The following is a 25,332-nucleotide window of genomic DNA, read 5'->3' as shown; positions in this document are numbered from 1 at the left end:
CTTTGCCATGAAGTCCAAGTGAGAGAGCTAAACTTTCATCTATTAGTGTTGTGTTACAGCCTAAGTCACGCAATGCCATCACTTGTTGTTTTCGTGTTTCTCCAAAGACAACTATGGGAAGTACTTCCACCAATGCGCGACCACCAGCTTCACAACCTGCGTACGCTGACTGGCGATACCCTTCGTGGGGCTCCACAGCCTGACATGGTGATGAGTCTTCACCTTCCAAGGATACTTGTGCAGGCTCACTTTCAACATCTGGCACTCGTTCAGATTCGCGTTTCGCTTTTGCTCGTTCAATAAATTTCAAGTCGACTTCATGTACGAGGGTATGATGATGCATGTTGCAGTTCTCAACTTTGCATCTATTCCTACTACGGCATTTACTCAGACGATAACCAGGTAATAAACAACATAAGCAGAGTTTGTGTTCCTCAACAACTTTCACCTTTTCGTTAGGCAACATTCCTTTAAACCTTTTGCACTCCTGCAAAGTGTGATTAGTGGACTGGTGAACTGGGCACCTCTTAGTTCGACAGCTGGAGCGTAAAGCTTCTCCTGTGGCTCCTACAAACAGCCCAGATTGTGATTTGTCAGCTGACCTACGCCTATCAACTTTAGATGTATCTAAACGCTTCCACTCTCTCTTCTCTGACATCCACCGCTGCTTGGACTCGCTGATTTTTGCCTCTTTTTCCAGCCAATTTGCAAATGAATCCCACGTTGAACACTTTGGTTTACCTTCAACAAACTCGGCCCATCTACAGCAAAGGCGTGCAGGTAGTTTAGCAACAGTTGCTTCAGGGACTTGCGAATTAAGCTCATGAAGGAAGTCGTGCTCCTTTAAAATGCCTATCAACTCAGAAACCATTTCTTGATACTGCCTGATCTGCATACTATTTTCTTTCACTATGGTCGGAAATTGGTCTATACGCTTCCTTCCACCTGACACAACTGTGTCTACACGGCCAAAACGCTCCTGAAGCGCAGTCCATGCCTCCTCGTATTTGTCTGAACCTGGCATGAATTTCGCTAGACATGATCTTGCACTTCCTTCCACAGAATCTAGTAGAAATTTAAGCTTCTCTGTTGCATCGTAAACCTCCCTTTTATCTACTTCAACGTTAAATGCTGCTTTAAATTTTGAGTACTCCAGTGGATTTCCATTAAATCTCTGCAAATTTGGTTTAACGATTTTCACAAAGGCTGGCAGTATTTTCTCAAACAACTGATCTGTCTTCGACGTCTGCATGCTAAGGTTTCCTGTGGCAGAGGTTTTCAACTCAGCTTGAACTTTAGCAATAGATGATTCACATCTCTCCTTTTTACAGGGTTGACTAGAGACGTCTGTAACGACCTCTGATTTAATGGATTTAATTTCCTCGTTGTTAGGTTTTTCGACAACAGTGTTTTCAGTAATTCCCAGGTCTAAGCGCGAGACCCGATCGTTCACGCCGTCTACAGGTAATTCATTCAACTCTTCATCAATATCGCCTTTATTTGACATACCTTCTTCCTGGGCGATGGCATCTTCGAACTCATATTCCAATCTTGATTCTTCAGCTTTCTTTTGAAGTTCCAAAAGCTTTGCACGCTGCTGTTGTTCGGCTCGCAGAAATTCGATCTCATTTCCGAACGTTTCTTCGGCTATTTTTAGTTCAAGGGCTAACTTCTCGGCTTGCAATTTCTTTCTTAAAACGGAACGTTTACTTGAATTAGTGGACTCACTTGGCGTAAACAGTCGTGGTGTTTTGTTTTCTCCTTTGTTCGAGGCACTCATCTTAATGCAACTTGAATGAATCTTCACAGTAATTAACCACACGGCTCGATAATAATAATTCACGCAGTTACATGTACACAGGTGACTTACAGCTTGACTCGGCGATTTTTCACTTGACTTCGCTCAGTATCCGGCTCGAAGGACCAAATGTCGTTGACGAACAACAATTATACTCGGCTGGTTCGATATTTGTATATTTTAATCACTTTATTCGCTCGCAATACTCCAAAACTCAATTTTACTCGCTGTTGAAAAACACTCGCACCTAGCCCATAGCAACGAACCGACCTGTCAATTCACATAGCAACGCAAAAATAAATAGATAAATAAATGTACAGGAAGCGGGAGGGAAAAACGCGTTAAATATTTCTCAGATTTCACGCCCATCATTTCTTCCTAAAGTAAACTAGTGGATTTGAACACGAAAAAGTACTCTGCGATCGAGGAATACTGAGTATATTTGAAAAATAAACGCTAATCCGGTTGATATGTAAAAGTCAATATTGTTTATGCATGATGCCAGAAACTTTCAAACAGAAAATATAGGGAAAATATGAAAATCTTCGATGACAAAAAAAACATGCGTTTATCAGGTACAGAAATTTTAGATTAGTTTGGTCATTGCTGCCAAATGACACAATAAAATTGGAAAGTTTACGACGTTCCCGATCCAACAAACGTCATTGTGACGTTATCCCGTGGCTATTGTAAATACATCTGTGAGATCAATAATCATTACTTTCGTAACCTGAGAGTACTTGCCCGAACATCTCATCTTCACGTAAGGCAAATGAAGGGTGGAACATGGCCTTCTTTGCTTTTATAACACTTGCTTTGGCCTCACTTGCTTTTAGTGAGATCAGCGCTATCTCGAAAACCACCCTGGAATCTCCAGACGGAGCGTATCAGCTGCAATGGAGATATAACAACAGCCAGTTGATTTTCACTCTTGCTTGTCAAACAACCGGTTACTGCGCGGTGGCGTTTAGTGAAACAGCCGATGGTAAAAACATGGTCAATTATGACATAGCCGTGACAGGATATGCCTCTGGTGCAGGATACGTAGATGTAAGTCAATCTGCAATATTTTCTTCATCGATAAATTTCGTTTCTTATTTTTGTTTAACACATTGACAGTTCGCTTTCATTTTGCCAAACCGCTTTGGCAGGCATCGAGATCATGTAAGAATGGTAAAATAATTCTTTCGAAATAAAGCCGAGCAAATCAAGATTATGTATCAAACAGCGAATTTCAGGGTTTCTCAGACTTCTGCCGTGTTCTGAGCATTGTGGAAACAACATTCTTGTTTCATATTTCTCCAGGGGGTTGCGTTCAAAGATGCTGAAAGGTTTCCACCTGGTCTTTATTTACAAGGCTTAGTGCATTCTTCAGAAAATCTTCATCTAATAAAATTGAAAGAAGAGAGAAACAAAACTGTAAAACTGTGAAAACTGTACTTTTTGCTGTTAGGTTCGGCTGACCGGTTTTTCACTCATTAAGTCGCGTAAAAATTGTTCTCTAGTAATTAATTATGAGAAGCGAATATAATAGAGTTTCTGTTTCTTTTGTTATTCTAATATTGCCAGCCGTGGAGCTCATTTTCTTAGGAACGCGTAATTTCCTTGTAATCAACTTGAGGTAGTCATGCCAAGAGAAATTTCAAGTAACAGGTTGGTGAGCAAATTAGTTTTTTATGGTGAGCAAATTAGTGTGATAGTAATGGATTGTCGCCAAATTATTTACTAAAAAAGTAAACATTTTTTTAGAGACAAAAAAAGCTGCGTCATTTGACCACAACCCAGTAAAAAATTGTCGTCTGATATGTATTTCCCTCCTGTCTTCCAAGGCAATGATAATAGATCCATAGATTCCATTCCAATAAAATTTCAGACTAAGAAAAAGCGAATAATCATCCTACAGACACCCTTGACACCCGCCTCCCGGTTAGCTCAATGGATAGAGCGCTGGACTGTTGTGCGGGAGGTCGAGGGTTCGAGCCCCGGCCGGACCAACACTCAAGGTCTTAAAATAATTGAGAAGAATTTGCTACCTTTCTATAACATCAAGAAATGGTTAGATATTCTAGTCTTCTCGGATAGGGACGAATAAATGGAGGTCCCGTCTCCTGCAGGGTTGGGGCAGGAGACGTTAATTTCCCACACACGAGATTACTGTGTGATGGATGTCCTCCCCTGGGGTGGGATGGGTGGGTTAGGACAGCAGGTCCACATCAGCTATTACAGCTGCCAAATTAATCAACCTGCTAAAACAAATAAATGAACTTCGACTTGGTCGACCACAGTAATGTGCAGAACGCTTGCATGCCTGAACGTGTCACACACATATACACAGTACATTTAACATACTTAGTATATAGTTCTCTGTCATGATCACCTAAAAGTAGAGTATTGCCTCTTATATCTCAGTTGCTTTTGCCATAATTTTATCTTACGATATTGTGAAGCGCGACTGAATATATTCATATAGAGGTGTGCGCTATATAAATGTAAATTATTATTATTATTATTATTATTATTATTAAAACCTGAAGAAATAGAGTACGAATTCTCGTGATAGAATATTATCTTCTCGTCTTTCACGCTCTCAGTCTGGTGATTTCGCCGTAGGTGTGAGTTATCGTGACCGCGTCCTTCAGTTGTTCTCATGAAATTGTTGTGAGGAATGTTGCTAGGCTACAGTCGACTTACGCTATTCCTAACCTTAAAATTAAGCTTTGTTAGGCAAACAAGTTTCCCCGTCACTCACTGTTGGTTAATTTTCTAGGAAATGATCTGTACGTGACTGGTGTAGATTCCTTCCGCTACCCTTTCAACCAATCAGATGCAAAATTAAAACCGATCATGACTCGGACACTCGCTTTTGTTTTTTTCCCGCGCTTGCGCTTGTAGCTGACCATATATGGTTTATTTTGAGTTATCATCGCTCCTACTTTTTCTGATTGGCTGCCCTGAGTACGTTGGGTTTGGTTCTACGATACTCAATTGACAAATTCTCTATATAAAAATTTACGTTGAAATTATAAACGGTGGCATTTTTCACTTTGACGCTTTATGGTAAACCTGAGGCGGTTGGACTTTGTTTTGAAAGGATCACTGGAGCCGAGGGCCGGGACCACCGAAAAAAGATGGAATACAAAGTTACAAACTCATATCAGCCTCTGAAGCTGCTGGGAAAACCACTGTGGAGTTTTACAGGGATGCTGAGACGGGAGATGCTGAAGACGTCCAATTTAAGGTATTAATGATACGATTTAGTAGCGTAAAGATGACAACACTGCTCTAAACTCGCCTTTTCTAGTTTTAAGTCGATATGATATCTTTTCATGCCGAAAAGCCGAGTTGTTCGCAGCAGAAATCCTTCAGCGGAAATCCTTCAGTGGGGAAGAAAACGAGTATCTTAGACCCCCCCCCCCCCCCCCATCCACCCTATCCAAAGAATTTCCTACAGGAAATATGGAAGAAAGATATTCTTAGGGAACATGTCTAACAGATCCCGATTGAACGATTCATCCCCAGCATCTGCTCTCAAACCACCTACCACCCCGTCCCCCCACCCCCTTCGAAACTGAGGAAAACCCATCTTTTTGCAATATTTCCTTTGTTTTATTCATTTTTTTTCCTTTGTGCAGAATACCACCGGAGTTAAAGTGATATTCTCTTCGAAAGCCACCAGTGATGCGAACAATAATGGTTTGTCAAAACACGACAAGACCAAAATATTGGATGGGAGATATAACTTGATTTCTTTAGCGAAGGAACCTCCGCCGTTGCCATCAACAACAGCCATACAACCATCGGCAACAATGATGTCGACAAAAGAATCGGTGGCTCCAACGACAAAAGAATCCGTGGCTCCAACGACAAAAGAATCGGTGGCTCTAACGACAAAAGAATCGGTGGCTCTAACGACAAAAGAATCGGTGGCTCTAACGACAAAAGAAACGGTGGCTCCAACGACAAAAGAATCCGTGGCTCCAACGACAAAAGAATCGGTGGCTCGAACGACAAAAGAATCGGTGGCTCCAACGACAAAAGAATCGGTGGCTCTAACGACAAAAGAATCGGTGGCTCCAACGACAAAAGAATCCGTGGCTCCAACGACAAAAGAATCGGTGGCTCCACCGACAAAAGAATCGGTGGCTCGAACGACAAAAGAATCGGTGGCTCCAACGACAAAAGAATCGGTGGCTCCAACGACAAAAGAATCGGTGGCTCCAACGACAAAAGAATCCGTGGCTCCCACGACTCCAATGGCTCCTCCAAAATACGCAAGTGTCATGTCTCCCGATGGCTCATTCAAACTCGAATGGACCTACAGCAACAGCAAACTGATGTTCAACATGACCTGTAAAACAACCGGTTGGTGTGCTGTAGGATTTACCACAAAAGCTGATGGAAGAGGCATGAAAAACTACGATATAGCTGTGGCTGGGTCTGCCTCCAATGCCGGACATATGTGGGTTGGTATAAAGAAAGCCTGGATGAATGAACAAATTGATTGACTGACTGAGTGATAGGCTGATTGGTTGGTTAATTGACTGACCAGCTTGGCGAACTGGGCAACCTACTAATGGACCGACCGCCGAGCAACTGGCTGGCTGACTGATTCATTGACAAATTCACTGACACACTGACGTCTGACTGACTAACTGACAGACTGCATGGCTGACTAGCTGACTGATTGACTGACTGACTGACTGGCTGGCTGACTGACAGACTGATTGACAGACTGACTGACTGACTGATTGGCCGACTGACTGGCTGACTGACTAACCTATTGAATAACTAATTGACTAAATGACTGACTGACTGACTGATTAGCTTATTGGATAGCTAATTGACTAAATGACTCTCTGACTGAACAACTAACTGAGTTGCCGACTCACTGAATAGCTGACTAACTGACCTACTGACTACTGACTGATAGATTGACTCAATGAATTACTCACTCCATAACTGACTCACAAACGTATTGCAAATGAAAGAGAGACAAACAAATTAGTGAAAATAATATAGATGAACTTTTATTTTAGAGTAAATACAAGGTAGGGCCCGCTAACCTTTAACAAACTCTATAAATATGCAATTTAAATTAATAGCATTGGCCTTCATTTGCTAACAGGATTACTGGAGCACCTCCTTATCAAAACCAACCAGAGACCCAAACCAAAGCTTCCTCCTAACAAAGGTGAGTGAAAAGGACGGTACAACCATGTTGGAGTTCTCCAGGGATGCTGTAACAGGCGACACTGCCAATGATGTGCAGTTCCAGGTAAGACTTTTAGCCAGACACTGCAGGCTATAAAAATCAATCACAAAATTTGGCTTAATTCGAGGAAAGAAAGCTGGTCACCGATGGCTTTGCATATTGATGCCGTGCCAAAATTTCAAAAAATAAATCTGTGTGAGAAATTGAAAACTGTGTACTATGAATAGAGGAGCTTTTCATAACCTATAACAGGCCAGTATGGTTGGTTACCAGTTTTCTTTAAATGTAAAGAACAAGTAACAGGCTTTCAATATTGTTTCTAATCCGTCCAATCATACTTCTATTAATTCATTCATACATTCATTTATCCTTCATCTATGCACTTATCCACAATGATCCAAACTTGTTTATTTCCTCATTCCTTCATTCATTCATATTCACTCATTCTTCACGTACTCATTCACTCATCCAATATGTTTCTTCGTTTCCCTGTTTTCTCGTTTCCTCGTTCCCTTATTCCCTCGTTCCCTCTTTCCCTCGTCACCTCGTTCCATCGTACCTTCGTTCCCTTGTTCCCTTGTTCTCTTGTTCCCTTGCTCCCTTGTTCCCTTGTTCCCTTGTTCCCTTGTTCCCTTGTTCCCTTGTTCCCTCATTTTGCTGTTCCCTCGTTCCCTTGTTCCCTCGTTGCCTTCGTTCCTTCGTTCCTTCATTCATCAAGTCTTTGTATTGCTATCATTATCAGGATGATACCCAAGTAACAATTGTGTGGGCTTTAAGTGGAACTGATGCAAACGTCGGCCTGTCAAAACACACAGTAACCGGGATACTAAGTGGCAAAACATAACATGATAAAGGAAGCGATGGAAGCGAAGACTGGAACTAAACCGAACACTGGTCATGTGATTTTCCCGTCTTCTGCTACTTTCTTGGCCTGCATGACTGCCTATTTTCTTGCATTTTAACCTCCATGATAATTATAGAAACATAAAACTATAATTACTATGGTAATCTTGAAATAATTGAGTAAGTTTTTGATCAAGTTTTCATGGTAAACCTGCTTTGCATTAGTTTTGTCTTAGTGCCCAATCCCCCTTCCCCCCCAGAAGAAAGTTCTGAAGAACATCGCAATCTAGTCACTGCCTTTTTTTTACGCTCACGGGTTTCAAGATTTTCCCAACTTGCTTTTCGATAGCTTCCCTATTTTCATTTGACGTGGTGATTACTTTGGTTTTTGTTTTGCGACACTAGCTACTCGCGTTCGCGTTAGCTTAGTGAGAAAAACTAGAAGTTGCTCCAAAACAGAAACAAGAACTGCTTTATCGCATAAAGAAGTAAAACCTAAGTACTCCGGAATAATGAGTTTCAAAACAGCATAATTATCTGCCAGGTGAACAGTTGTAACTAGTCAGAGGTGATAGGGAAATGCAAACCGCGTTACCCCGGAAGTAAAAACCTTTCACCAGAGCTTGATAAGGCGAGGTCGCATGGAAGGGATTGATGTGATTTGCTCCAACAAAACCGTTATCATATTACTCGCTGTAAGTGTTTAATACCTATACATAAATGTATCTCTGCCTACATATCAAAGCTTTATTTGTCTTGTACTTGGTTTTGTTACCACTCTTGTTATCTTGTCTATATATCATCTTAATATATACTAAAACAAAGGATAGCATCGAAGGCACGCTCTGATTAGCAACTCAAACTCCGAATATCCTTTGCTATTCAATTCCGAGCAACGCGCGCGGGATTTTTTGCCTGAAAATATTGTAATCGTTGCAGGAATGAATAACTTAAACTCATCTTTTTGTGCTCTATTATCTGACTGTTTTCGGCGGCTCGGTAAATATTCACCACTAACCACCTCCCTTTCGGCGAATAGTTTTTAAATGTAAAGCAATATTCGTTTGTCAAAGATGATGTCTTTTCATAAGGACAACATGTTATGGTGATTCACAAGTTTAGAGAAACTGGGTGTCGTGTTTCTAAGGCTGTTTAAGAGCTTTCCAAATTTCACCTGTATTGACCTTTCACATCACGTCACAACGGCCCTTGAAGGCCTAAAAGACATCCCAACCAAACTTTTTTTAATTTACGCCTATAAACTCAAATCATTGCCAGAAATTTGGGACAATATGGCGGAGGCGATTCTCGTGTTACAAGCAAGATGGCGCCGAAACAGTATGAGAAAATGTATTGGAAAAGATTATTTTGTCAAAATAGCTGTCTAAGAATGGGATATTCTTTCGCTGCGTACTTGGAAATGCAGCCTGCATCGGTTAAAGCGTCTATCGCTGCGAAAAAGAAATACTCAAATTCAAGCCTACTTTTTCCCAAGGTAAACAAGTAAACTCATAATTCTGACTCTATTCTCCCATACAAACTTTTAAAATCTGCTTCGACTAGGTGTTACAATTGTTATGTCGTGGGAACAACCTTGTGAAGATTCGCAACCGCGTAGTTCGATATGCATTCTGCAGAAGTTTGCTAAACTAAATCGCTCGTAAACGGTCGAATATGTTGGCCCACAAATTTTCCTCGAGCCGGGAAACTCTTCGTATTTTCACAGAGTTCAAAAGCCAAATACGCCATTTTTAAATACCCCAATTTTAGGAAGGAAGAACACGAAAGATACAAGTCCCAGTAACTGCACAACTTTGCCGCCATTTTCCTTGTTTTGACGTCTCCTTTGGCTTTCTGGGATAGAAGGGTACCAGGCCTTTCTCTCGGGGGGTTTTACGAAAACAGAAAGCTACGTGTTCACTTCACTTCCGCCGTCGCCATATTGAATTGTCTGTAATACGATAGACCGCTGACATTTTGTAACGGGCTCAAAATGTCCCCGATTTCTGGTGACGCCAAAAACAATTCATATTACGACTTCAAATTGGAAAAAGGTTTTGTAGTCACACAGTATTACATGTTCTTTTATCATGAGACTAGAGAGACTTAGCGGACGCACTCAACATCAAAGGGGAGGAAATAAGGCGGGATGGAAGGGTGAAAACTGTCGAGAGAGATCGCAGAAAGGTTGAAAACATATAAAACCACACAAATACTGTAACTTCTGCCCTAACACTAGTACACAGGCAGGCAAGATGGAAATCGATAACAAATTTCATACGCAGTATGGAGACTGTAAGAATAATGGAAGGATGAAAGAAAGTTGTTATCTATTAAAAAAAAAAAAGCTTTCTGCTACTTTGCCATATCTATTATTTTATTTATTATTAAAAAAGAGACATTGTAACTAAGAACATTGTACAAATCATTTTTTTTCATTTACCTAAATTTGTCCATTCGAAGTAGTTTACAAAATTTGCAGTATTGAAAACGTGAAATGAAAGCTTACTTAATGGAGTTCCTATTTTCAAACCGTACCAGATTGTTAATCAACATGACGATGTTTAACCTTCGGCAAAACTTCAGCAAAAAACCAGATACCTAAAATTCTATTTGTTTCTAACAGAACTTGACATTTACGAAAGAAACTAGGTCCCGAAATGTGGTATTCAAAGTATAAGCGATCAAAAGAAAATGTGATCTTTTCCTTCTCGCAGAGAGCTTTTGATTTTTTTACTCTAAATTTATGTTTCACTCATTCCCGAGTGATATTTCTCTTTTACATACTATAATAATATAATTGATTCCAGCGTCTAGAGATCATAGTAAAAAAGAAAAATGTTTTCAGGGTTGTTTAGGTGTTACATATTACGCTGGCATCCTCACCGTGGCCACAGTTGTGACTTCCCCAGCCGTTATGTGCACAGTTCAACAGAGAAGAATCTCCTCGACATCTCACGTTATCCATCCAGATGGGATCAGATCCCTGACCGTATCGTGCCCTGTGAGGAGCTGATGACGCACTGGGAAACCCAAGCTCACGGCACACTACATCGGCATCATTCATATCCCAACTATCATCACAGACTGTGCCCCACTGCCCATTGTGATAAACCTCCATGCGGCCATAGTTGGCGCCACCATTCGCCAAACGGATTGACAAACACTCCACACTGGCGTCCCTACTGTGTGTACAATCATGGTTTCCCCATCCACGATGTCTACAGTCATATACATGAGACTCACTGCCTGAGCATGCCAGATCGTCCATCCAAATTGGCCCAGTACCTTGGCCGTGGGTGGCGCCGCTGTAGGCTCGCTTCGCTCGTGTGTAGCCAAGCTGCCTGCACACTACGTTAGCATCGTTGATATCCCACGCATCGTCACAAACCGTACCCCACTGGCCATCATAGTAGACTTCAATCCTTCCAATAGCAGTGTTGCCACTGATACGTATGGATCCAGCGGTAAGAACTGATAACAGAAGTGAAAGAATATGTACCAGGTTGATACCTAGCTTGAGGTAACTGACATTGTTCTTTCAGCGGTTACAGAACTAATTAAAATTAATTTGCATGTGCTAAGATATCATATGAAACTGCGATACAGTAAAGTATATTTGTAAGATGAAATAACCGTTTGCCGGATGACTATAAAATGTAGGGAAATTCAGCTTTACAGCCTAAAGCCATCATACATTATGAAAAAATTAGGTGGCTCTGAATAGTGACTAGTATGCCTAATTTTTTTCCCGAACTCACAGAACTTCTCTATCGAGTTACGAGCACATAAGGCTTGAAGCTATGGGTATTTATAAGAGTCGTGTTGCCAAGGTAACCTCATACGTCAAAACATCATCTCAAAGTGTTGACACATACATTTTTAAAAACCATGGAGCTACGATCTATCAAAGAATTGGTGTATTAAAAGCTTGCTCCAGGCGTTCTCTTAGTAAAACTAAACGCGATGGCAAATGGCGCAATGGTAGGCGAGAGGCTTGGGCCGGATTACGCGACCCGACTTAAGCCTCTCTCTCGTTTTTTTACTCTTCAGCTACTATCGCACTGTTTACTTTTTCGCTCCGCTCTATTAACTGAAATTTTTAGGTAAATGATTACGTTCTTTTGAAACTCATGATTTAATTATTGAAACCATTTTGAGCCACCTTTTGAAAAGCTTTACCTCGATATGTTGCTTGAAAACCGTCAAACGCATTCGTGCCATCAGACGAAAACTTTACATAGAGATTATTTGAAGAACTTGTAATAGGTGGCGGCAGTGAAGATCCACTCATTTTTCTTATCAGAGGCGAAGACACCGACCCACCATCGTACACAGACACGAAATCAATAGACGATTCAGTGCTAAAACTGTGGAAGACAAGTTCTATTTTTGTATTCGAGGAAAAATTCCATCGACAATCCATATTGTTGCTGTATTGCGAACCAAACTGGGTTATTCTGAAGTATCCAGATGTCCTTGTTAATTTTGATAACACGCAAGAGCTTGATGCTGTCAGGCGTGGAGCTGTCGGAAATAGAGGAACGTAAGTAAGAAAGGCGGAAAAGAAGTCTTATCGTGGACCACATACGGCCCCACAAGTGCCATATGCGTGCGATATGAGAGCCGTAGGTGATGGCGCGAGCAAGACCAGAAAAAATCGCGCAGTCCAGCGTAAGGCCTCGCAAGTGAGAAAGAGTAACAAAGGCAAAAGCAGCCGAGTCAAATGATAAAATACTAAGTGACTCAGTTAATTAAGCCCGGACGGGAAAATATTAGACTCGAGGTCCTGAAGTACGGACCAAACGCAGCACTTCCCACCTCTTTGGGGCGGAGTATCCCGTGTCAAGAGTTACCATGCCGTGAAGGTACATCAGACGTGCGCTCGTGAAATTTCAGATAAAACGTTAGAGGCGTGATAAGGTTTCTGGCCCTAGTTTGATGCTCTATCGACTTTCCACCAGAAAATTTCACCCTAGGGTTCAACCCATGTGAAAGAAACGGTTTCAGGTGCAAAAGCTCAAAGAGGAATGAAGAGTTACTCATTGGTCCTTATACATTAGAATTAATCGTTACAGAATGTTAGTTCGTAAATTTGAGGATCTTCGCTCTGAGAGGACAAGAAGACATTTATGGCTTAAAAACTGGTACGTTTACCTTCACAATTAGTCTTTCCATCTCCTACATATCCTGGTAAACATTTGCAGTCGTACGAACCAGGGATATTCACACATTGGCCACGAGAGTGACAGGAAAATGATCCCGAGCTGCACTCATCGATGTCTGTTAAATGAAAAGATTTGAACTTCTGTTGTAAAACCTCTCTCTACAGTCAACACGCAATACAAGTAAGTAGATGTTTACATTCAAAAACGTTAGCACTTCTGAAAGCAAGGGCCGAGAAATCCCTTACGAGCTAAATGAACTGAAAGCTGACCTAAGCGTTCAGGAATAAATGCCAGAGGACCACATTTACGCATCTAATTTCCTTCGAAAACAACAATGTTAGGCTCGTGTTATACGTTCGCTAAAAACACAATTAATCTACTCAACATAACGTAGAAAAAGCCAGGGGTGGGGACTCCCATATGAAACAGACGGGGATGCTCGTCGGAATTTTTAAATTTAACCTCTAAAGGAGACCATCTGGGCGTGGCTTAAGCAAATTTTGACCCCTAAAAGAGACCACTCATGTTCATGCATTGTCTCTTTGGCACTTGGTAAAATAGAAAACTAGTTAATGTTGAGGTAATACGGTAAACAAAACAAGTTAAAAAGAAAATTTTACTTCTGTTTCTGTTCGCGTAATTCTGTATTTCTTCGCGGAACCCTAAACGAGACCTTTTCCTAAATTTACACCCCTAAGCGGGACGACGAGCATCTCCGTCTGTTTCATATGAGTCCCCCCACCCCGGGAGAAAAAGTCGACCAACTCTCGCCACTACAGGACGGAGCCTGCATGGTTCAGTTTACACATTCAATGATATTTAGAAAACTTGAAAACTATAGGAAAAAAAAACATGTTTATAATCCCTAGATATTACACGTATCTAAACCTGTGCAATTTCTTCCGTTTAGGCGAAATCCAGCTGGACATTGGCAAGAGAACGACCCAACATTGTTCACACAAGTGGCATTAACTGGGCAGTCGTAAGCAAAGTCCTTGCATTCATTGTAATCTACGTAGTAGAATATAAACAGATAACTTCATAATGAATAATCAAACGTTGGTGTATCACTTCTTAAGTTGTTTCTCAATAATCAATATTCATTATTAGTAGGCATAGATGAGTTCGTAGTTTGATGATGAACGTACTGCAATAAGGCTGTATCACTATTGCTGGAATTCTTGAGATCGGCAGTAGTTAGCCGATCTCAAGAAGTTCAGAGTCCTCAAGGAACTAAGGAGGAACAAAAGTACTATTGGAATGTATGTCATTTACCGGGCGGGAATAGTTCCGGACCCTGGTCCGAATGAATTGTGATGAAAGTTAAGTATAATCAAGAAATAGAGCACATTTTCTCGGGTTTTATAGCGTGATAAAGCCACGCGGGATATAGAAGAACACAAGAAAGGTTGTTAAATCACGAGGTTTAGGGCGAGTGATCTAGTAGCTTTGTCGATAGGGTTTAGAGAGAATAATTAATGGTAATTACTTCGGCACATGGCATTATGAGAAATATTGTCGTAGGCCTCAGCTGGGTGCCGAAGTAATTATCTATTAAGAATATTGATCCCATGAAATCCTATTGTTCTGTGTCTGTGTTGGATCTTCGATTTTAGTCGCACCTGTGTGTGATAATTGTGATGCTCATTGCTATTGTTCTTTGTTGTGATGAATATATCTTAGATTTTAATTGTGCCGAGGGTTGTTATTGTAGCTCGTTGTTATAATTGTTCAAAACAGTTTTAATGATGGAATTAATTCGTGCGATACGTGTAACACTACTAATTTGCATACTTCATAAGCCAGAGAATTCAGTCATTTTACTCAGTGCGAACGTGGGTTTAGAAAGAGAATGGATTCGTCGGAAGACGAAGGATTATTTATTACACAGAGCTCTACGGGGAAAATTATACTACACGAGAGGTTAAAGTAGTAAGTCCGGAAAAATGTGATCAAGAGGGTAGTAATCAGTCAGTAGTTGTTAGCACTAATTCCACTAGAATTGTTATTTCCTATAAATAAACTGATGAATATAATACTTCTTAATGCAATAGATTGTGCTGCATACTATCAGTCTCCTTGATTGTATTTATTTTCAGTGTTTGAAAGTTTTAGTTGATTAAAGTGGCACTTCGAAACAAAAAATTAAGGTGCAATGAACGAGAGTTAAACGCAAACGGTAATGTTGACAATGTGATAAGCTATCAGTTTCGGCTTAATACATTAAATTTCCTAAAAAAAAGCTGCAATATTTTTAAAAATTGTAACCTGCACGCTGCAATATTTTTAATATTGCAGCCTGGACACTGCAATATTTTTAATATTGCAGCATGCTTATTTAGCGCGTTTATATATATTACCCCTGATAATTTCCCTGCTAACAAAAAGGACCGCCTCCGTTTTCCTCATACAGTTGTTTTGTCATCTTATAGACTACAATCGTTGATTTAATGCAGAGAGAGAACAATAGAATTTCATAGGGATCAGTAATTATTAAATAGATCTTACATTCTAATTCGCTACCCCGCTCAAACGGATACGAAACATTTATCATTCAATAAGTAACGATAATTGGGGTGTGTCAACACGAGCCGTATGCGACCCTCTTTACTATGCATTCGTCAACAAAATTTAAAGGAATGGTACATCAAATGAATGAAAACTCGGAAATGTAAAAAATAAAGCAAGAAAAACCACCCTACGAAACAATCTAAACTATGTCCGTATATGGAATAAAATACTAAGAGAAACTGACAATCCCTAGTCACTGGGTATTTTTAAATACCCAGTGCCCTCAAAATTAAAATTTTGAGGGCGTGGGGACGGTCGTAAGACGCGAGTAAATATAACTGACGATCGACAACAGCTCGAATATATAGCCTACCGGTAATGAAGCAATTGTAACAACATGCCATCAGACCATGCAACACCCCAAAAAAAGCGTTACGTAACCCATGATATATACATCTCTATTTTGTGTTAAAGTCACTAATGCTTCAGTAAACTCGTCAAAAACTGCCCATCCTCGATGTCAAAGGAAAAGGAAGAACGGGCGGGAAAGAAAGAAACTGAATGAAATAATGAAATAATATCACCTGAATTTGAGGAGAAGTAACAAAAAAATCGACGACAAATGATCGTATGCAGAATGAATACATTCGAATGTAATTAATGCGTTGTTAAAGATTTCTTTACTTTGGACGAGGTAAACCCGAACTTTTTGATAAAATTTTATTCCGCCTCTGAAATAGTGAACTATCATATAGGAATAGTCTGCTGCTCCGAAACATAGTTTTGGTGTTTTGGAAGTTTTACTGGAACAACAGTACTGAAATTTCACTCGTGAAATATTTTTCTCTTCTTTAAACTTATTAGGTAGCTCAAAGAAACTTTGAATTGGCTGCATTGTCATTTTGATGGATGAAAAGCCTAAAAATCGAAAAACAGGTACCCAAGCCGTGTACAATTACGTTTTGAATTGCTTTTACATTACAGAACCTCGCCCCGAGTTAAAAAAAATTCGCCATAATCTGGCAGACTTACCTTTCTTACAGGTGAATTTATGACAGTCTGAGCAATTTACATCGTTCCATCTGTACTTATGATTTTTGAGGACACCAAGAGTATGGACGCAGTCCTCATCGTGAAAATTATTTGGCTGATGGCTTGCCCAGTAATGAAAGTTAAACTGCGATCCATCACTCCACACGAATGTTCCTTCAGTGTTCCGGTCAGAAAGGCCAAGCCACGAGTGGTCACCGCCATGTAGACTCTGTATGTACACATTTTCTTCCTGACTGTGAATGCTGGGAAGACTAGCCCCCAGAGTGGCGCACGTTGCCTGGCTCCCACTCCAGGAATCGCAGGAAGAAATTCTTCTGTAGCAGTATCCCTTATAGTACGCCCATCCTTCCAGGCATATGTCTGTTGAAGAAAGGTGAAACACATCTATTTCAATCACATTTACTATGATAAAACATTATTTCATAAATGCTTTTCGTTTTCAGCATGATTTCCTTATTTGGGTTAGGTGTAATTATTTTTCTTCTGCTTCTTTGTTTGTTTGTTTGGTTTTTTTTTTTGGGGGGGGGGGGAAGAGCTAATTTGTTTGCTTTTCCTTGGCTTGCTTATTCGTTTGTTCGTTCAAAATTCAAACCTGATTTTGATCGTACACTTATGGTGCGAGACTCTAACTCACACTCCAAAACACAGTTGTTTAGGACACCACTTACTAAGCACTAATAAAAATTAATTCACATCATTTGTATCTCTTTCTTGTTCTTCATCGCCAGGCGGTGTTTATAAAATCTTAAAAAGGATAATGAGGAGGGAGGGGAAGGAAAGAAAGCAGGTGTTCCAAGAAATGCGTCCGGAAAGGGACTGCACCTCATTATTATATAATCAAGGACACCTTACCAGATTTTACCTGCTAGAACTGCATATGATACAGTTAGTGGATCAAAGCGATTGACAAACACTTCCTTAACACATATTCTAAAGCCAGAGGTGGTGATGAACTATTAAAAAAGCATTTTAAATGGATATAAATATAGCTTCAAGACTTACAGATGGCCCAAGAGAGGCGACAGACCTGCATGCTTGGAAATTCAGTATTTTAGCATTCGATAGGTATCCACACATCGAGGTATCCATGTCTTGTTGCAATATATTCGGCTAATTCAGCAGTACGTGTAGCTAAGTCAGTTGCGGCATTAAAATGACACGAAATGACATGCTATTCTCGTCAGATCAACAACAACAAACAACAACAACAAATTTATTTAAGCTTAATAAGAAAATTACAAGTGGCTAGGGCTATTCGAGGCGGGCGCAAGAGAGGAAAATAAAAAAAAGAAGAAAAGAATTCTATAGAAAATTAATATTTATATGTATAATTATAATATATAGACGAGCAATCCTAAAAGAAATTTTGTTTGCCGTGTGGCTTATAGACAGAATGAAACAGGAGAGCAGACTGTAGTATATACTGGACGTACACACAGTTATAATTTTGAAAATTAATAGCAGCAATTCTTATATAATCATCCTCTTTTTTCAGAATTTCAAAGAGTTTTTCCTTTATTGCGCTTTTAAATTGATCTTTTAAATGTTTTCATAGGAAATGGAATACTGTTCCAGATCAAGGTGTCAGAAATAGAGAAAGCTCTCAGTATTCATATTTTCAGTTCTAACTTGTTCAACATAATAATTTTCATTGGTAACAGATCTAGTCTGGTAACTGTGGACAGAAGCCAGCTTCGTGAACATGTTCTTAATGTTATCAGGAACGAGATTATTGTCGACATCGTACATTAAAAGGTTCATTAGCTCAAAGCACAAGAATGATATCAGCAACTGTTTAGTTTGTAAGAATAACGGAACTACATGAGCTCTTGGATCAGCGAAGAACATTAGCCTAAGGGCTCTCTTCTGAAGAACTAGTAGTTTATGAAGATGCGCTTCAGCAGTGTGACCTCAAGCACAAATGCCATAGCTGATATAGGGTAAGATTAAAGAGCGGTATAAAGTGAGAAGTACATGACGGGGAACAAAATGTCTCAGCTTGGCGATAATTCCGATTGTTTTACTCATTTTCTGACAAAAGTAATCTACATGAATTTTCCATGAAAGATTCGAATCAATAAGTACACCAAGATATATAATGTAGTCTTTCATTTGTAAGAGTTGACTGGTGTTTGAATTGCTATTTACCATTTTAATATCAGGAGAAAAAGGACTAGTCTTTTGGCGTGAGCGAAAGATAATACAATTGGATTTTTCGATGTTCAAGGTTAATTTATTGACAGTTAGCCACGAGGAAACTTTGTTAAGTTCTTCGTTAATCTCAGATTCAAGTTTTTTCGCGATCGCCGTTTGCATAAATTAAACTAGCATCATCGCCGAACAAGTAAAACTGAAGTTTATTTGAAGACTTATATATATCATTTATATACAAGAGAAAAAGCAAGGGTCCCAGTACAGAGCCTTGGGGTACTCCACAGAGGGTTTGATGAGCATCAGATATATAACCATTGACGGTCGTGTACTGTTTACGACCAATTAAGTACGACTAAACCAATTATTCACTATACCTCTGAAGCCATAATTTTCAAGTTTTGAGAGAAGAATTTCATAATTAACTGTGTCGAAAGCCTTTTTAAAATCAATGAATAAGCAAAAAGTGAATTGAGTGAATTGACCGTTATCAAAATTAGTAAAAATGTCAAATAAGATTTTTAGAACAGCGTGTTGTGTACTAAGCTTACTGCGGAATCCATATTGTGATGAATATAAAATATATTGTGCTTATTGACAAACTTAACAAGTCTTTTTATAAACCAGCTTTTCAAATATTCTGTTGAAAACTGATAGCAAAGAGATTGGTCGATAATTTCCATGCTAAGATGCATCTCCTGATTTAAAGACTGGAACTACTTTGGCGGTTTTAAGTTTGGCTGGGAAAGAACCTGAGGATACTGAAACATTAAAAATTTGAGCTAAAGGTTGAGAGATAAAATGGCTAGACAATTTCAAAATACTGACCGGGCATGAATAGAGTCCATAGGCTTTGTTATTTGGCAATAGATTGATTTCAGCAACAACTTCTACAGGAACAAAAGGGCCAAAATAAAAGGAACTTTCTATTGGCGGGTCTAAGAAAGTACTAAAATCATGATCCAGCGACGAAGAAGGGATACACGAAGCCAACTTTTGTCCAACAGTTGCAAAGAAAGTGTTAAGAGAATTACTTGTTTCCTTTGGGTTGAATATCGTTTCCGAGTCGGCGTTAAGAAGGTGGTGTATTGACGATTGGCTTCTATTAGTCTTTCTTGAAATTATTTCATTTATACCTCTCCACGTTTCTTTGGAGTTGTTAATATTTTCTTAAAAATAACGTTCATGATAATTCTTCTTGCTTAAACGCGTTAGGCTAGTTAATTTGTTTCGGTATACTTTATAGTTCTCTCAATCAGCATTAAAATATAAATTATTTTTGATTCGTATTGAAGTTCGAATTCCTTTGGTGATCCATGGTTTTGATAATATTTTTTCCCTGCGCCTGGAGAGAGTCCACCGGAGCATGCTTATTTGCCAAGGAGTTTATTTTTTTGTAAAAAGTTGTGAATGATTTGTTTGCGTCAATGTTTTAAAGATTATCCCATTCTGTTTCTTGCAGTTCAGAAAGAAACCTATTAGCATTGAAATTGGAGTAGTTGCGAACTTTTTTCCTTTGTTTCGAGTGGTACAATGAATAAGGTTGTGTTATCACAATACAGACATGGGTAAAATGGTCATTCCTCTGTGTGATTTAAAAGTAACGATTTACGCATGCTTTGTTCAGTTGTTTGTATTCATTCTTACACAGTTTCAAATTACCTCTATCCAGCTCACTATACCATTGCATTCTGCAGCAGCATTTCCTCCAGAAGTAGAATGTTTGGCTGTCAAAAGCACGCTTGGGGATTTGCTGTAACTTCCGGTGAAGCTTACATTCTATGATTGTAAAAGTCAAAATCTGGCAAGTGTATTTGGATTCAGACCGTGTCAGGGAATCCTAAAACCTGGTGGTTAACTGTTGCTTAAGAAAAATCAATTTGTCTACTTGTCGTCTTTTCCTTCGCTAACATAGACAAATTGAAGGATAGAAACAGTTTTCTTCGTTATATTAGCCATTTTTACCCTCAGCGAATGGAGAAGCGAATTAGTAGTTGTCAAGAGGAGCCCAATTTTTCTTTCCAGTGCTCCCTCCATTTTTTCACCTGTCTCCACCGAGCGAGAGCCTAACGTAGGCTAATCTTCGCCTTGATTCCCCCCCCCCCCCCCCGCCTTAATCAATTTGAATTACCTTGCAGAAGGCAAAGTTATAGTTCTTGACAGGCGAAAGGTTGCTTTGAAAGCTGACATCATTGTGTTCTCTAAAGAGTGGTCTATGAAGGGAATCAAACGCCAGCCAATTCTATAAGAGGGTACAAAAAAGTAGAAAATTCATCAGTTTTCTTTAATGCAAATTGGGTATCTTAAACAAAAACCAAATAAATCAAAAAGAGCGGTTAGGAAAAAGGAAAAAATGAGAGCTCAGCGTGAAAAGAATCAAATTTCCTGAAAAGCGAGTTTTGTTTTAAAAAAAAAAGAAAAATGCTGATCTTTTTTGGCAGAATTTGTCTTTCCCTCTTTATTAATTCTGCTAAGGTTAAGTATTTATTCCCACTGAAAAATACTTTTGTAACAGAGACTCAATCTGTAAACCTAAAAACGCATTTTTTCTTTATTGAAGCGCAAATAAATCCTGAGCATCGCAAAAACAAAAGAAAAAAAAACGCGAAGGAACGCGAAGTTTCCTCGATAATTCAACTCATACTTCAAGGAGGCTGATTTGAGAAGCCGAAATATGGTGCTTGAAACAAAACAAAACAAAAATATACATCCTGTAGTTTCCTGCCCTGTGTTTTAATACTAACCACAGAGATGTCATCATGAACCCCTGCAAAGTTTTGAAACTCTCGTAGACAAATCTTAAACGAACTCGCTGAGACATCTTCCAGCCACACGCAGGTAGCGTCATGTTTTAAACCTGTCCTGTAGTGTTCAGCAGTTACAATTACTGTTGGCGAGGTGAGGAACTTTCCCTGAAAGAAAAATAATTGGATCAATAATGTTCAAGTAGCTTAAGGGATAAACGCAATCTTGAGTTGATATATTTGAACCAATTAGAGGTCCACTGGCGATATTTACCCCCTCCCCCACCCCCCACCCCATCTCTTGCACGTCGATTCTGTGTTTGAAGCGTGCACGGGAGTACGCCCCGAACCTTCCAGAACCTAAACCTGTTAAGGAAATAAAATCCAATTTTCGCTGTTGGGATTAAAACAGTCGACCTCGTGCATATCATCATTGAGGAGGCAACTTCCAGTATATCCCAACAGTAGGCCTAGAATTACGTTGAAATAAAGCAATTCTTTTCACACAAAAGCACACCGAGACCTCTAAGTTAAGACTGTACTTTGTTTAGGGGTCCCAGTCCAAAATGATATTCCTGTAATACGCGGCACATCCCTATTCAGGCCAAATCAAGGAGATTCTCCCCCCTACCCCCCTTACAATCCATGATTACAACAGTTTACATACGCTTGGAAGGGTAATTGTTTGACAGCTAGTTCCAGTCCACCATCTGGAGAACTTTTCTTCACCAGCCACTCCCCCAGAGGGAGTACCCTGATATGCCACCCAATCAACTGTGGCAAAGCTATCCGAGGGGTAATCATTCCTACCAGCTCGAGTGACGCAGGCTGTGAACTGAGTGCTGTTGACGCTCTCAACCCAGGGTGTGGTGGCCTCATGCACGGTGCCGGGATCAGAATAATTAAAGTGATTAACAGTAAGTTGCACGTAGACTTTCTTGTGAGGATAGAATACAAAAGGATCAAAGTCTATGGATTCGCACTGATCCTCTGCCCAGGAAGGGACGTTCCGAAACTTATGTCTTCCTCTTTGGAGTGGAAAACCTGCAAATCAGCAGAAACAATTGAATCCAGACCAAATCAGCTTAGTAATTGGTTCTTTGAGAGGACAAAGTTGTTGTAACAAAGACCTCAGAGTATTTTCTGGTCGCTTCGTAGTGTTCTAATATAAAGAACTGTAGAAATTCTCTCACGCTCATTGGTCGATAGCTATTTTCAGTAAAAATTGATGATGATGATGATGATGAGGATAAGTATATTAGCAATAGAGATGCTAATATACCGAGAAAAATATATACAAAGAAATAAATGCTACGCGCACAGTTTTTGTTGTTTGTCCATCTTCAATCGGAGTACTGACTCGGTGGAAAGTTTCATCAAGTTGACGCCCCGAAAGGAATGAATTTGTTAAAATTAGTTTCATAAAACAACAGTCTCCATAGTTACATGTACCTGTTTAGTGACGCTCTCGATTGCGACTCACGTGTTACCTTTCTTGTTAAAAGAGCGACAAAATTCAGGTCAATCTCCGCTCCCCCCCCCTGTTTTCAGCCTCGCTGTTTACTTATTATAATCATACTTCTGATACCTGTGCAACTTCCTGGGTGATAATAAGAATAGTTTCCTTTTGTTCTACAAACTTCTTTCTTCAGTAAGCAGAGGTTTCTGAAAGTACGGCCGTTGGAGGCACAGACTTGTTCTTCGAATGATGGGCAGCTGCTTTTACAGCGACATGTGAACTGCCGAGGACTCAAGGCAACGCAATGACTGTGGTACTTGCAGCTTGCATTCATACAGGGATCGAGGTCTAGAAAAAGCAAGCACGATACACCGTTATTTAAGAAGGCTATATTGAAAAACGAGAAGAAAACACAGAAATGGTTCATTCCATAACTTACCTCCTACAACTAAATAGTCCACATTTATATTTGCCCTCTGACCATCATGCCCTGCGTCATCTTTGATACAAACTCGAAAGTAAGACTTGGTTACTTCCTATCAAACAAAAAGGTTGCACGAGGTAAGATCTAGTCATAAAAATTCCTTCATCCTCGTAAATGAGGTGGGAGGAGGACAAGATGACTTAAACAAAAGTTCTACGTAACCTGTCTGAAAAAAATACTGTTAATAGATATAACAATAATATAATTGTGTGAAGAAACATTGGTCATTAATCATAATGATTGTTTGACATCTTCCTTTGCTCTACAACCGAACCTAGTATTAAGCAAACCTGTTTGAAAACACATCGTGTATTATGGATTGTATGGAAGGGATGAATGAGCGACATACACACATTACCATTTCTTACTTAACTAGACTGATAGTTGTTTTGAAATAGATGTCTATTCTTAATATAGGAACGGGTAGATGACTGAATGAATACAAGTGGTAGATAGCTGCACAAATGCATGTGTTCAAGGATGCAAGGATGCCTGGAAGGATAGATGACTGGATGGATGCATGGATGGTTGGATGAATGTACGGATGCATGCATGCATGTATGGGATATATGCATCCTCAGATGTTGGAAGGAATCGAAGGATAGGTAGATGGATATCTGGACGGGTGGAAGAATCGGTCAGTTTTAGCAGAAAAAAGAAATTATCCAAAGTCAAGTGCAGCCATCTTCTCTCTGTAAAGTTGACAAATTGTTTGTGTAAGCAAGTTTGTTTTATAACAAGCGAGGGTGCAAAAAGTTAATATACCTCCAGCCAACTGACTAAGGGACCTTTTACTTGACTTCCTATGTTAACACGATTGTTGGGTCCATTCAGCACAGTCGTGAGAACAACTGGTGGCTCATACAATGGGCTTGTGAAGTTGATATTCTGCAATAGATGCAAAAAACATATGGTGGAAGAAAGACATGATGTGATGATCCAAACGTACCTGATTCATTACTGAAATTGGCACTATAAAACTGGGAAGACATAAACGCAGTGCTATCTCTTATGTGCACATACCTTGCATAAGGCGTAGCTATTTCTTGCATTTGGTGTCTCATATTCAGAAAACACAACTTCCGAGGACCCTTTAGCTCCCCACGAAGATGGATAATTCGTATATGCCATCCAGTTCTAGAATTCATTCAACAATAAAAAAACATAGAATAGTGAAACAGGGACAGGCGATATTAGGTCTGACAGTGGCATTAATTTTAGTTTCGGTAAGGCATGGGGAACTAAGTAACCAGACCAAATACTCCAAGCTCAAAAGTGTTTTATAGAAGGGTGAAGCATTTTTTTAAAACTCTCTGTGGAACGAGAAGAAAGTTTCTGTAAATTGCAGTCAAACCCGCCCGCTGCAAAACGCTGAGTCTGAGTTTTATTGAGTTTATGCTACAAAATGAAAAAAGTATTATAAATATATAGACTCATTGAAATTGTCCCACATACCACCAAAAGATTGCTGTGAGGTCCATCAAACGTCCTCGACTCCCTTAAACAGACTTCGAACTGGCTTGTGGAGAGACTTTCAATCCAAACGCTCATGGCGTCCTGTGATTGGTTTGATGCAGTGTGTTTAACAATTACTTGGACTTTGAGCAGCTGTGAGAAGACCTGAGAGGCAAAACTCCTGCTATCAGCCATTTTTCATCTCTATGGTATATATACTAATATGGTTAGACGAGCTCTCTACCTTAGCAAAGCAAAGGGTTATCGCGCTTATCAAAAATTCCTAACGAAATGGTTGCCTTCTGATCGCGGGTATGTCTTGCAACGAAAGCGTTGTGTGACACCCTAAAGAACGGCTGCGAAGGAGACTACATAGTAGTTGAGGATTTTTAACACTCTTGATGGTTTTTTGAACATCGTGCCGAGACTTATCAAACGAAGTAAACTCCATTAT

At 39.7% G+C, this 25,332-nt stretch overlaps 2 protein-coding genes and 1 pseudogene across 3 annotated transcripts in view; 1 reads left to right on the top strand and 2 right to left on the bottom strand.

Annotated features, from left to right (window-relative positions):
* Positions 1 to 1,928, bottom strand: part of LOC148743304 (uncharacterized) — a 4,441-nt gene extending 2,513 nt beyond the window's left edge. Inside the window, exon 1 of the mRNA XM_088725867.1 lies at positions 1 to 1,928. This exon is cut by the window's left edge and continues 2,513 nt beyond it. Coding sequence (XP_088581993.1) covers positions 1 to 1,780 — 1,780 coding nt within the window. The 5' untranslated portion in view covers positions 1,781 to 1,928.
* A 656-nt stretch (positions 1,929 to 2,584) lies between these two features.
* Positions 2,585 to 8,812, top strand: LOC148743303 (uncharacterized; annotated as a pseudogene). The gene is made up of 5 exons (XR_015997167.1): positions 2,585 to 2,848; positions 4,890 to 5,036; positions 5,431 to 6,261; positions 6,924 to 7,073; positions 7,753 to 8,812. The product of XR_015997167.1 is annotated as an uncharacterized LOC148743303 (transcript).
* Positions 8,813 to 10,707: 1,895 nt separating this feature from the next.
* On the bottom strand, positions 10,708 to 25,043 carry LOC111319271 (uncharacterized). Its single transcript, XM_088726054.1, has 15 exons — positions 24,879 to 25,043; positions 24,447 to 24,560; positions 24,189 to 24,311; positions 23,379 to 23,475; positions 23,069 to 23,287; positions 22,148 to 22,524; positions 21,481 to 21,648; positions 20,868 to 20,978; positions 20,399 to 20,515; positions 17,448 to 17,538; positions 16,565 to 16,945; positions 13,910 to 14,032; positions 13,011 to 13,136; positions 12,036 to 12,380; positions 10,708 to 11,327 (listed from the first exon to the last, which is right to left on the bottom strand). Exons 1-15 carry the CDS (start codon positions 24,972 to 24,974, stop codon positions 10,708 to 10,710), a joined length of 3,108 nt encoding a protein of 1,035 aa, XP_088582180.1. The 5' UTR covers positions 24,975 to 25,043.
* Positions 25,044 to 25,332: the final 289 nt, after the last annotated feature.

This window comes from Stylophora pistillata, chromosome 1 (assembly GCF_964205215.1).
Source record: "Stylophora pistillata chromosome 1, jaStyPist1.2, whole genome shotgun sequence".
NCBI classification, from domain to species: domain Eukaryota; kingdom Metazoa; phylum Cnidaria; class Anthozoa; order Scleractinia; family Pocilloporidae; genus Stylophora; species Stylophora pistillata.
This window is presented reverse-complemented; position numbering and strand designations above follow the sequence as displayed.

Excerpts from the sequence above, each read along its gene's own strand:
- LOC111319271 (XM_088726054.1), bottom strand. The coding sequence starts at position 24,974 with ATGAGCGTTTGGATTGAAAGTCTCTCCACAAGCCAGTTCGAAGTCTGT. Across the intron at positions 17,539-20,398 it reads GTATAGTGAGCTGGATAGAG|TTCATCACCACCTCTGGCTT; the intron begins GTAATTTGAAAC and ends CTTTTTTAATAG. Across the intron at positions 14,033-16,564 it reads TAAATTCACCTGTAAGAAAG|ATTACAATGAATGCAAGGAC; the intron begins GTAAGTCTGCCA and ends TCTACTACGTAG.